At 46.8% G+C, this 13,583-nt stretch overlaps 1 protein-coding gene across 1 annotated transcript in view; it reads left to right on the forward strand.

The window, feature by feature from the left end:
* Nucleotides 1-10,281: 10,281 nt before the first annotated feature.
* The window catches only part of LOC131284977 (coiled-coil domain-containing protein lobo), a 48,609-nt gene continuing 45,307 nt past the window's right edge, over nt 10,282-13,583 (forward strand). Inside the window, exon 1 of the mRNA XM_058313835.1 lies at nt 10,282-10,320. Coding sequence (XP_058169818.1) covers nt 10,282-10,320 — 39 coding nt within the window. The remainder of the gene's footprint in view (nt 10,321-13,583) is intronic.

Here is a 13,583-nt window from a genome sequence, read left to right on the forward strand (position 1 = left end):
GTAAGCGAGAAATAAGAAAGGATAGGGAGGATTCTAATTAGTTTGATTTTTTGTTATTTTTTTTAAATCGACAAGCAAGTAATATTGCAAACATACACGCCTCAGGATATTAAAATTTAATTAATCGCACAGTAAAAATATAAGTTAAGACCTTTTTGGTACATTTTAAAAACATATCAGGAATGTTTTGTAGAAGTAATGCTTTCAAGAAAATGATGAAAGAAATGTTCTACTCTAATAATGTTTCCAACCAATAAGGAATAAATAATGTCTCACAATTATGCTTACAATGTAAAAAAAGCATCAATTTGATTAAAAAGACAACCTCTAAAACTAAACTTACTAAAGTTTTGAAAAAATGTTCGAAGATACATCTACTCAATCACACTGCAGTGGTGCTGGATATTCTCATTCTTCTAAATCAAAAAGAATTTGAATTACATCCAGGATGTTCTTTTTTTCAAACTTAAAACTATCGAAAACTGTAATTCTGCGTATTTATGGTTTTATGTAAAAGCATTAAAAGTATTATGTCCTCCGGTTTCAACTGAAAAAGTAGATAACCTGAGGTATAATTGGCAAACAATGTGGACCAATAATGTGCAGTTGTTAAATTTCATAAAATTGCGAGAAGAACAATTCCACACATTATTAAAAATAAACATACTATAAGTACATGTACCTTCACGCTGTGGATTCTACATTTTCTTCCCGGTCAATTCTTTGTCTTGAAGAGAACCGTTAAGCAAATACTGGATCCTGCCTTCTGTTGACCGCGATTCACTGCCTTCTCTATTCTTGCTCCTGCGCCTGAAAGCGATTTATCAAATTGATGACCATCGACCTCGCCCGATTTTCCCGTGCCGATCGGGGAAGGCGCTATCCTTTCAATTACACCGCACTGTAATGATTAATTGCGGCGCAGCGAATCGAAGGTGCTAGCATTATTTTCGAACCACCGGGACCCTTTTTCCCGCTGGTCAGCGAATCGATCGCCCGGGCGACTTTGATGGATGAGGGGACGCGCCACTGAGGAGTGCGTGTGAGTGAGTGTGTGTGTGTTTGTGTGTGTGTGCGATCCCGTCACGGTTTTAAACCGGGATATACTTTGACCGTTGGTGCGAAACATCCAAGCACAGGATCGATAGTCCCGGAAGCGAAGGCTTGGATCAAACGCGCCTCCGATTACGTAGTCAGCGTAGTGACGGTCGCGCAAGGGTTGCGTTGGCACCGAACCAGGCGCACGTACGTCTTTGGCATCCTTTTAGGGAAGGCTACCTTTTTCTTCCCACCTCCCTTCGGGGAGGAGGAGAAATCCCGGGGAGAGCTAGGGATCGAATTTATAATACATCCCGATTGGCTCCGATACCTTCTGCGACATCTACTTCCAGCTCTCGCTCTCGACAGAAGGCAGAAACCGGATCGGGAACGCGCGTGGTGGATACCGCCGGGAATGCCACGTGTTCCGGTGGCCGGCGTTCTGATTGATTTCTTCCATTTTTCGCACACATTTTCCTTCGCCCGGTCGAATCCTTTCCGTGAGTTGTGTCCGCTCCTTCCAACGGCCGACGAGCGGGTAGAAGTGGAAGTCGAGCCACACACAGCACAAAGAAAAACACCGTCCGAAGGGAAAACAAAAACACGCTGCCCTTCGTCCACCGGCCCTGATTACGCATTCCCCCACCTTCCGGTTCGGTTTCGGTCTTGGAGGAAAAATGATTACTCTCCGGTGGACGCAATCGCAATCGGCAAAAAGGTGGTGGCAACAAATACAAAATCGAAACCGAAGTGGGCCCCCTTTTTCCTTACGCCGCTTTCCCGCGGAATGGGTTGACGCAAAGGGATGCAGTGCGTGCGGTCCGGACACGGCAGTGGAGGGAAATAACGCGAAAATCTCATTTACATCGGTCCTACCGTATATTATTCCGTTCTGTTGATTGGTCTCCCTTTCGAAAAAGGAAGTTAGGGATTTTTTTTTACTTTGTTCCGTCCTTTCTTGCCATGCGTTTTTCCCGTCTCGAACGTCTCGAAGGGCTTTTCCCAATCCTCGGTCACTTCAAGTGTAAATTCGTATTAGTATACATTTCCATTTTTCTTTTCCCGCTGCCGGCGGATACGTTCACGTGTGTATGTGTACATTACCTCCCACCGCCTCCTCCGTGAATCCTTGAAGCGTCCTCCGCTGGCCGCTGCGTTCATCGAGATAATGCGCCCGACGTCCTGCTTGTTTTCCGCCTCTTCTTCGGACCGGAAATTCGTTTCCCTTCCCAACACGGCCTACCTTTTCCGACTTTTCTTTTCTGGTTTTTTTTTGCATTTGGTTCACCCACTTCTCTTCAGCGAAAAAGATCCCTCGCTTCGCGGCGAACACCCCTTCAGGGCATCATTTGTCGATAGCCGACCTTTTATTTATTTTGCTTCGTGTTTTTTCTCCCGCTTTCGTTTCACTGTTTTCCATCCGAGTTCCATCGACGAAAACTGGACCATCGCGGCAGCGATCCGTCAGCGGTCGTTGTCGGGCATTTTTTTCCTTTTTAGACGTCTCCCTGCTTGGGACGACATAAGAAAACGTTGGAGGCGGGCTCCGATAAATGCACACACGTCTTCGAAAGGAAAAAGTTAAGTTAAATAAACGGACCACCGATTGGGGAGCGGTGAAAACGGAGAAAAACCCGGGGACATCTTCAAATCAGCGACAGCGAAAAATCTACCTCTCTTCCGGAAAAAAAATCGCCCTTCTACGTGCAATCCTTGTCCGGCCTGTGCCAGTGTCCGGTTCTTGCAAAGCGCGCATTTTCCATCCCCCACCCCGCCATATTCTCCCAACTTCACGCTACGATCGACATTTTCTCATGTGTGGAAAGCTAGCCGTGAAGGCAAAGGGAAGGAAAAAGGACAAACGCTAGATGAAGAAGCTCTGGTTTTGGGGTCGAGTAATCCCCGAGGGGCGATAGTGGGCATTGTGGGAGAGGTGAGGATGACAGCGGCTTGACCAGCACATCACCAAGGGAACGAAAGGACACACACACACATTAGAGAACGACGTGGGGATGCTGATGCGCAAGGACCTTTCGCATGTTCTGGGATGGACCACTCTCCATTAGGGAGCCATGCTGGGGGTGGAAAGGGAAGGACAAAGGCAAACGAATCGCGCAACAACAAGATGACGGTCTAGAAGAGGGAAGAGAAAAAACGGAGTGAAGAAAAACTTGAAGAAAAAAATACCAGCGAAAAACTGTCGCCTCCGCGCGACCGTCCTTGGAAAATCGCAAAGTGGGAAAGTTCGTTCGTGGAAAGCAGCGTCCCAAAAGCGGAAAAGATGAAAAACAAGAAGTGAATCTGCTGGCGAGCGAGCATGTCGAAGAGCATAGCCAGGGCTTGACAGAAAGAAAAAAAATCTACATCCAACACCGACACGTCGGAAGAAAATCCCTCCCACAGCAGCGGGGGTGGGGTGAGTTTTCGTGAGGTGGTAAGGTCCAGCGTAGATCATCTTATTTTGTGCACCGGAAAGGAAGGGAAATCCGCGGAGGTTGAATTTGTGTAGAAGGATAAATTGGAAAGAAAAGCGACCCTGGAGGCGGCCCAGGTGGTCCGCGGATGGAGAGAAGGAAAAATCTCCATCGAGTTGGAGCACTGAAAAAAAAAATGCTCACTCACAAAAAAGGGAAAACCGGGAATCCCAACATATATCTCCTGCCTATCGCCAGTGGCCGACAAAGCGGCGATTCCACACACGGCCGCAGCATAGGCAGGACTTTGCTGCCTTTCCGTGTCCACCTTTTTCGCGCTTTTCCTTCACCGCCGTTGCCGCCGCCCCGTGAAAAGTGCCCCGCATTATGCCGGTACATTATTTTTCCTTTCTTTCCCTTGTGTATGTGGAAGCTGGTGGTTCGTTTCTTTCCGCAGTTTTCCACATTTTCCACCTTCTAAAAGATGGAGTGTTTTCTCTTTGTTTTTGTCCTTATCCTCCCGCATGTCGCTCGTTCATTTTTCAAATGGGAAAAAACCCCGGTAGGCGATGGTTTTTCTGTTTGTTTTTTTCCTCCTCCACGTAAGAGGAAACTGCGGTGACCAACGCCAAGCAGCGAAATGCGCGCAAGATGAGATTTTCCTTTCGCGCTAGCCCCCCACCTCAGTTTCCCTCGAGCACGTGTGTGTGTGTGTGTGTGTGTGTGTGTGCAGACGGATGTTTAGAGTACGGTTTTTCCTTTTCCATGTTTTTTACTTGTGGATGTTCTTTCTTCACTTCTTTCGCTTGCCCAACGCTAGGCTTCTTTGGCAGGCCGGCACGTGAAAACCGGTCTAGTTGTGTTTCGTTACCATTTTCTCGCCCCTGCCCCCATTCCGGCACTGTCGGTATGTATTTTTCCACCCCAAGCCGGACGTCCAGGACATCGATTGCGAATAAAGTGTGCGCCCGGGGAGTGCTTTTCCATTCCGACGCGATCCTGCACGTTTCGGGTGTGGGGAAGTCGGCGGGTGAGTGGGCCGACGGGGCACGGGCGGGATGAGGTCCGGCGGGTCAGAAAAGCGTATCGGCAAGACACGTGCAGTCCGTTCTTTCCCCCAACCCCGCCCGAAAGGCACCTGCTGTGTCTTAGGAGCGACGAAGAAAAACGACGACCGGTTTCATTTTCCGCCCGCAGGCAAACTAATGCATGGATGGTGGTGGTGATGGTAGCGGTGATGGTGGAAAAGTCTCAAGGGGGAGTCGAAACCAGGGTAAGACGTGGCATACGCGGGGAAATTGCGCCCAAAAGTCCACCCGAAGGACGCGCGTGGGTCAAGCTGGGCAGGCAGGGACGCATTTGCTTTCGCTCTGTTTTTCCTTTTCCCCGGAGTTGTGCCAAAAGCGGGCGGCCAGGGACGACGGAAGACGGAAAAGCGGCAACAGCGCACAGCAGCCGAGCCAGCGAAGGGTTGCGCCAAAGTCCACCCATGCTCGCGGGGTCTTTTCAATATTGTCCAGCGTGGAATGCGCGTCATGTGGCGCGTATAAAACATAAGGGGGAAAAGCCGGGCAAGAAAAGTGGGAAAACTCCGCTGGCGAAAGTATACGAGGCGAGGCGAAGGAGAAATGCGCGCCTTGAAGGGCTGGAGGGCGACGAAACACACGAGCAAAAACGGTCAAATGTGGAAATAGCGGCCTTTTTCTCTTCCTTCGTCGAAACCCCTCACGCCACCTTCTTGATGAGGGTGGACTGTCGAGACCATCGGCATGGGAAGGAAATTGCTCGCTCGGCGGGATAGGGATGCTGGCGGTAGTCTTCCCCAGATCGCGCCTGTATGTATTCACACACAAGAAAAGGTATATGGCGAAACCCCTCTGGACATACGCTTAGTCCGCGATCTGAATTCATCTCTTTGGATCGAAAAGGAGTACTTTTTCTCAAGTTCTTATTCATGGTTCCTCTTCAATCAACAATTCAGCAACATCTTATAATGGTCTCATCAGAAACATCGCCGCCATATTTCTAGAAACTTCAGAAAGAAAAAAAGATTTCTTCTAGACGTGCACCTGGTTTGATCTATCTTTAACTTTATGCAAGCATTACAAACAACCAAACATAATTTACTACTGATCAGTTATAAATTGTTAGATTTTTTAAAAATTGCCATAAATTAAAACACAAAAACAAAGTTAACAATAATATTTTTAATATGAAAATCTTGTTTTTGCTTAGAAACAAATCAAGAAATTATGTATAGATTCGTGGACAAATGGTAATCTAGAATTTTGCCCAATATTCCATCATTACAATTCATTAGTGTATTACTGACAGGAGTTAAACATTAAAAGTAGAGTGGAATTTTTTCTCTTATAGACCTATTGAGCGCTACAACATTTAGTTGTTACATCATATACATTTATCCATATTTGTATCCACTAGGTGAAGTCGATAAATACTCGGTCGGTCTACTATTTGTACTACTTGTATGATTTAAGGAAGAATTGGGATCGTGTTAAATTTGTTCAATGTATTGCCCAACTATTTCTTTCTTCCATTATACTTTTGTAGCTCACTATTAGGTATTAAAAGTTTTGTGCCATGATATAAACTTATTTTAAATATAATCTACACTACTGCTACTACATTGGCTACTTCACCTGGCCTTTTTAAATTAAAATGGTTGCAACAATTTTTTAAGGATAAGGATTTTTTAAGGATGTCTTAAAACATATAATATTTTGAGATATTTTCTAGTATCTAGTTTACTAAAATTACAAATTAAACTAACAAATATGTCTTAAAATAAATAGAACAATTTCTTAATTGAATTGCTTCTTTATGTACTCTTTTGGCCGTTTCGGTTCAGCAAGATGACTTCTCGCAGCACATATAGTGAAGCCTAGAAGCATATAGTAGTTCATTAAAAACACAGAGGACAGCATTTCTCAGTTTAATGATAATTAAAACAATGAGTGACACCCGTTTTCCCATTTATACTTATTAATTTCCCTTCCCTTTCGGCGTTTGACGCATTAAACCAAGCCCGATCGAGGTGCACATTAATGGCTATGTTCTACATGATGTTCAACGACCGACTCGAGAGCCGCCGTACAACATTCATTACACGATCTAGTTACAAATTGTTTCACACCAGGATTCGGACGTTAACCATAAAGAAAAAAAACCGCGACCTGAACAACGCGCCGAACATAAAGCGCATACCGCAAATTACCTTCGCACAAACAAGTCCAAATAGAACACGAGCCTAGGGAATGCGCGGTCCGTTCTTTGACTGAAAAAGCGGAGCAATGTTGTTGAACAACATTGTTAACACCTGTTCCCTTGTCGTGGCGCCGCCCGAGGGTTTGGCGTTTTTCTTCGGTTTTGGAAAACAACCGATAAACGGGGCGCGGAATGATAATGGCTCGCGACGGAATGAAGTGGCGTGCTTTTCGCTGATCTCGCACCACTAATGACTTCTTTTCTGCCATCATCGGGCCGAATGAAGGAGGGTGACGTGCACGCGGAAGGAAAAGTGGTGCGATGTGCTTCGATTGAGCATAATTATTCGCGCAACATCGTCCGTGAGATGGTGCAAAACGGTGCACGCATACGTCGAAAGAAAGGAAAACTGTTCTCTAAGGCGCACCTCGGCCCAACCAGGCATTGAGAAGAGAGGGCCAGAAGTGGTCGGTTCGTCACGCTTCGGCGGCCATTTGGCCCGTGGGACACTTTTGGGAGGGCGTGCGCGCCCAGGACTCGAAGGGAAAGGGCATGGAGTGGGCAATTCGCTCATTAGCGTTGTGTCCGTGGTGAAGGTGCGTTGGTCTGTGTGCAACAAAACAGTACAACAACCTGCCCAAGAACTCGCGGAAACGTTGCTGGAATAAAAACCGCCAGGCAGAGTGCATTTAATGCTACCGGCGGGACCTTCGACTCACCTCTGCCCAACTTTCCCCGGGGGGGCAACGGTAAAACGCGTTCCCTAGCGCGAGGAAAAACCGAGGCAACCCCCAAAATGCGCCGCAAAACGCAACCGAAATTACTGAAGCGATACGGAAATATGCGCTGCGCTGCGTTGCCATAATGATGATAACGATAGCGGTGGATAATAAAGGCAAGATGTGCGAGTAATGTTTTGGTGTTTGGTCGCTAACCGGCCCCGAGGTGGTGGTTCTTATCATCGACGAGTCTGATGACGTTGGCCAACGTATCTGCTTTCCACCCCGAAGTTCTTCATTTTCCGGTGTCAGCTTCAGACACAGGAGAGTAAAGAAACACATTTTCGCGGTTTGGTTTCACGAAAAGTTGTGCCTATCGTGGAAAAGTGACGCTGCTTCCCAGATCGGAGTATAAATTCACAAAAAAGAATGGTTTTAAAAACGGCATAACGTCATGGTGGTGGGTTTTCGGGTGAAAAAAGGCTCCCCAAAATGCGCCCAAATTTGAACGTCCAAACAGGAAGAACTCAAGCACACGATTCCGTCTTTCGTGTGCAAGAACCGCAGAAATGACTACGACCAACACTACGGACGCTAGCACCTCCCTTCTGCAACGCAAAAACGACGCCTCGGGACGACATCTCCGGGGAGGGTTACGTTGGCGATGTGGAAAGTAAGGCAGATAATGAGGAAAACCAGCGTACCGCTTCCGCTCGACGGCTTTTTTTCGGTCGGCTCAGGTGCATTTCGCGCTCGCCACGGGGCACGAATTCGCGAAATTGCATTGTGATGGGATTTGGCAGCGTGTGCAGCTTTTCTCCCCCTGTGTCCCCTTCCTTCCATGCTTCCCGTCCCCGGCTGTAAGTGTGTGTCTGTGTGGTTTTCGCTTTTTTAATGCCACGCAACCAGTCGGTTTCTTGGAACCGGTGGGAGGTCGCTCGGGACGTTGTGCGCGGGTGTGTGCGTCAAGGTCCCGAAACAAGGAAAAAAACACATCATGAACCAACATTAAAGCGACCCCAAGGAGGGAACCAGCGCACCGCAGAAAATCACGAGACACACGCGATTTATCGTAGACGAGCGCATAATTTATGCTGCCGGACCGGATGTGCAAAAACGAGCGGCGGCGTTTGAGGGGACCGTTGTCCGAGGGACGAAAGAGGGAGAGGGAACAGAACATAAGTAAGGCTTCACCGTTTGAGGTTTCTGGGGAGCCAATGTGGACGTAATTTACAGCTGGCGGCGCTTGAGGCTGGTTTCGATGCAGTTTTGGGAAGTCAGTGCTCTTCCATCAAGGAAGCATTGTTTTTGATGCTAGTGTTCTCAAAAGTTTGCTACATTAACATACACTTGTGATAGTTTTCACTTTCAAACGATGACGATATGCTTTTTTAAGTGGCTCGAAAAAACAAACATTCTCAAAGCCATTTTATTCATTAACATAACACCTACACTTTTGTTTCTAAGGCGCAGCTTCTAGCATTGTGCAACAAAAATCATCAACTTACCGCAGTAAAGGAATCAATTAATAAAATGTTACTCTTTTAGTGATAAAATAAGCTTCAAAACTGTGCTTTAAACTATTTATTTAGAAAACGTCCATTTAAATGTTAAAAAATGAAAATTCGGTAGATCAACTAATGTAAGAGCATGTTGCACAGTTATTTTATCTGTTTTTATTCACAAATGTTCACAAATAACTACACACGTCGTTCATTACCGCTCTACAATCAAACCTAGTCCCATTCCCTATTGTCCCCGTAGAGTCTCTAAATGGACAACCATCTACAAATCACTTGTTGAACGTGAGGGAAATCCAATTAAGGCTTTTAACTCCATTGTCACTTCATAGTGTCATCACTTGCTACTCAAATATCTACTCTTTTGCGGATGTCTTTTATCGACAGAGAAAAAACAGCTCGACAAAGAAAAACCTCGTAAAAAACATGTACTTTCATTTCCTCCGCGCGGGTTCCAAACGTCCATTCCGATCCACCGCGAAAAAAAGACACTAATAATCGCATAATGTCATCAATTTGATCGCTACCGGGAAACCGCAAAAAAATGTACTGAAAAACGCTCAAACGATTGGATTCCCTAAACGCACTTTCGTTCCGTGCAACGATGCAACAGGACGCGCATCGAAAACGAAACGAAAGAAGAGAAGAAAGAACACAACAAACAACCATCAATCTGCCACTTCCGAACAACCTATTCGCGGCGACCCGGCACTTCCGGTCCGGCCTACTGCACTAAACGTCGCCCCGAAACCGTTGCATTGCATCGCGTTGCATCACGATCTGCAACCGAGCCGTGCACTCGAAAACCACGCGATGCAATGGTACTCCGCGATGCGAGGGCGTGTGAATTTGGCGCAAACAACCTCCGAGCGGTGGCAGAAAAAATCACATCCTTTGGAGAATCGAATCGAGCCGGGAAAAAAATCCTATAAAGCCTCTTCTCCTTCGGGAGGCGTTGAGGGTAAAAATTGAAATCCTTTGCCATCGGACGGTGGAGTTCTTTTTCCCTCGATGCAGACCAGCCAGTTCATCAAATGTGCACAATGAACTGGCTGCACCATGGCAAAAGGCGTTCGTTCGCGGCATTGCAACCGTCGTCCGTTCGATGGTGATGCCGCGAGTCGCGAAAAGCCGATAGAAGCAGAAAAAAGATTGTGAGGAACATTTCAAAATCCTACCAAACGGAGTGCCGTCGTGCCGCAGAAAGGTGCTTCCTTTCTGGCCCGATGACGATGCACTCGGCGGATGCAGACGTCCTGCATCGAACGTACCACGCCGCAGCACGAAGTCATTCGATTAGGAAAAATTAAGCACCATATCGCACGAGGGACGGGAGGGAGGGTTGGGCAATAAAGTGCATACGACATGATGAACTACGAGAGTGCATCGTTGCAGCGCACGGAAGTAAGTTGACCGCGAACGGCTGTCATCGTCCACCGGTCCGCCGATGGAGACCAATTTGCCGATGGCCGACCTTTCCGGTTCCGGACGACATGGGCTTCCAACGTTTCGAACGAACGGATTGCTCCCGTGTAGGTGATTGTTGTCACACGCATTGAGCACACAAATAAAACGCCTTGGTTTACGGTAGGCCCAACGGCAGATGGTGGACGGCCTGAAAGTGAAACCAGTGCCTTTCGTGGTAACCGTACTCCCGGAGTGACGTTCCGCGATCACTTTTCACCGTGGCCTGGTAGTTTTTCCTTCCAACGACGGCGACGCGTTAACACGGTGCAATCGATTCGATTAGGAAGCCCATTCAACGCAATGAAAATGGACGGAACGAGAGTTTGGTGGGACCATGAGAATAAAAAACAAATCCACCCGTTGAAACCGATACGCAGCCACTTGAAGATACGCGGAAAGATATGATGTTTTGGGGCCGAAGGCGTATGCATGTCGCGCCTTGAGCGGCGATGATAGTGCGATAAGCGGATGGAGAAGATTTGTTTTTTGCTTCCCAACTCTGTCCTTCGGTGCCGGTACCAAAAGCTCGCGTGTCGTCCATCGTTTGTTCGTGGCGTTCATTTTCATCCCGCACGGCGTAATGTTGACGGTGTGACATTGTTGCTAGAAACGAGCAAGGCTTTTTTATGCTTGACATTCATGTTTCCATCAGCGGTTTGAGGTTGTTCGCTATAAGAAGATATTTTTTCACTGTTGGGCAGTTTTTTCTTCGCACGATTCTGATTCGGTTGCTTAAAGATAGAAAGGACGCATACGCTGCTAATTAAGAAGCAGTGATCTGACAGTAGTATCTCTTGTTTTCTTCTTCTGCTTAACGGTTGGCATTCAGCGAATGAACTTAAAACGTTTCATTTTTAATTTATCGTTTATGCACATATTTTCTTTTATGTTTATTTTTAAACTGTAAAATCTGAAATTGTTCCTTACGAATTTACCTATTTCAATGCTGAATAAATACGAGGTATTTAACTCGGAATTGTTAATGGAGAGATTTGTTAATGGAAAGATTAAACATATTCTGGAAAGATCAAACATGTTACTGGGAAGATGCAACATATGATTTACCTCTGATAAATGTCATTGTAATGAAATATATCTCTACAATAAAGCATTGTTGCTGCTTTTAAGCCCTGATATCTTAATCAAACTCCTATAAAAATGCTTCCAAAATCAATAAGAGATCAAACACATAAATCATACGTATAATGTACTACATTGCAACAACATATCGTACGCGGTAGCTCCGCACCAAACCTTCAACATCGCCCTGGGAACGCTTAGGCTGATGCACTAAAAAGAGCTGTTCGGAAGTTTCCTTTTAATTAACCATTTCGTGTCGGTTTGCTTAGCATCAATCATTTCGGCGCCTTCGACAGCGCTGGGATGGCGTGAAAAATAGATCTTCGGGCAATTAATAACGCATAAATGTCACATTTGCCCGGGCCGATTATGGGCTAGGATAAATTGTTGCATTTTCCACCGTGCCAACCGGATTGACGCAATCATCGGGCTGTTGTTGTTTCTGGGAAACAATACGTTTTTTTTGTCTTCCACCAAGTTCGTGACTGTGTGTGTGTGTGGAAAAGAGAGTTTCTCTGGCACGTCAAGCTAATATGAATATTTTTTCCATTTGTCACTTTGGCGCAAAGCGAACCTCCCGACTCACGCCGAATTTCGGTTGGCAAACAACATGGGATCGGAACCGCGAGGGACGCCGAGTGTCAAACACAGCGAGCAGGATAATTGCATCCCTTTGCCGGCGCAGAGGCCAATGGAGGGCCGGAGTGAAAGACAAACAAATGAATAGCGGAATAGGGTGAAGAAGGTACACTTCAGCCAAAAACCCGACCGAAAAGACAAGACAACCCGACAAGAAGTCGCAGGAAAAACACAAAACAAACAAGCAAAGTCGTCCGTCCCATCGTTGCGCTGGACCGCTGAACCCTTTTCCCGTGAAAAGCCCAATTGAACCGCGGGAAGAAACAAGACAAGACAAGGAGAGTGTTTGAGAAAGAAAAAACACACGCACAATCGCTTTCCTTGGGACCGTTTACGGAATCAGTGTGTTCGTTTCAGGCAATCGTCCCGCGGTGTTTGGCTAACGGGACAATATGGTCTAAGGACGGTGGAATACGGAGTGGCAGAAGGGACCTGAGGAGGGCAAGGACATTACCATTAAATACTCGATTTTATGCCAGCTCACAGTCTTCAGTAAATCCTGGCCAAACCGGGAAACGCCTGGCCCTGATAGCACCAACAAACCATGATCTTTCATTCTCTTGTTTTTTGTTTTACTTCCGTCGAGCCCTCGTTTTTTCCCTCCAATAGCCGGGAAAGCGTCGTCCTGGCACGGATTCCCGCTCGCTGCAGGTAAGACACGAAGCCGTAAAACCTTTGCGACTGTTCGCGTCTAATTGTTAGCGGCATTCCCGGCGCGCAGGAGGGCGCACAAACACTGCATTGCACTTGGAATCCTGCAGTAGGCTCTGCCGGGGATAAAAAAAAAACAAGTACCACCCGGACCCGTGGACGGGACAACCGCCGGGGAGGATAAGCCCTTAAAAGGTTAAATAAATGGGTGGCAATAAATCATTTCGCGTTTGCCGTAAATCATTCACGACCGAAGAGCCCCTCGTGGGCCACCTCGTGTTCTTTCGGTCCGTCAAACACCTTTTAGGCTTGAACGAAAATTCAGCACTGTAAATTGAGTGGAAAACGATTCGAGTTGTTTCTTACTCGATGCACCAACAGTCACCGTACTGCGAAGTTTTCGGTACTCCGCGGTTCAATCATTGAATCCCGCACGGATGGGATTACCATCGCTGTCTAATCCTTCCGCCAAAGCGATCCTCTTTTTCGCCCATCTTTCCCTCACAGCCTTGACGGCTTCCATCGATCGATGGAACTCCAGATCGCGGCCCAGACTCGTTCGATTTTGGCGCTATTCTCTTTGCTCCTGCCACATCGTTTCCAAAGGGCGGATGCGGTGAACGGGCGTTATTTGATCCGGCTGATCAAGGTCGGAATTGCGCAGAAAAGGAAGCACAACGTTTCTCATTATGTTCGGGGGGAATTTGGCATGACGGTGGTCAATGTTCCCAATTTCGCCAAACGTGCTTCCGGTACGGAGATTGTGGTTTGCAAATGTCTCAGGAAAATGAACGAAAAGTTGGCTAGCGTGACCGAATTGTGTGTTAATA

This window comes from Anopheles ziemanni, chromosome 3 (assembly GCF_943734765.1).
Source record: "Anopheles ziemanni chromosome 3, idAnoZiCoDA_A2_x.2, whole genome shotgun sequence".
In the NCBI taxonomy this organism is placed as follows: Eukaryota; Metazoa; Arthropoda; class Insecta; order Diptera; family Culicidae; genus Anopheles; species Anopheles ziemanni.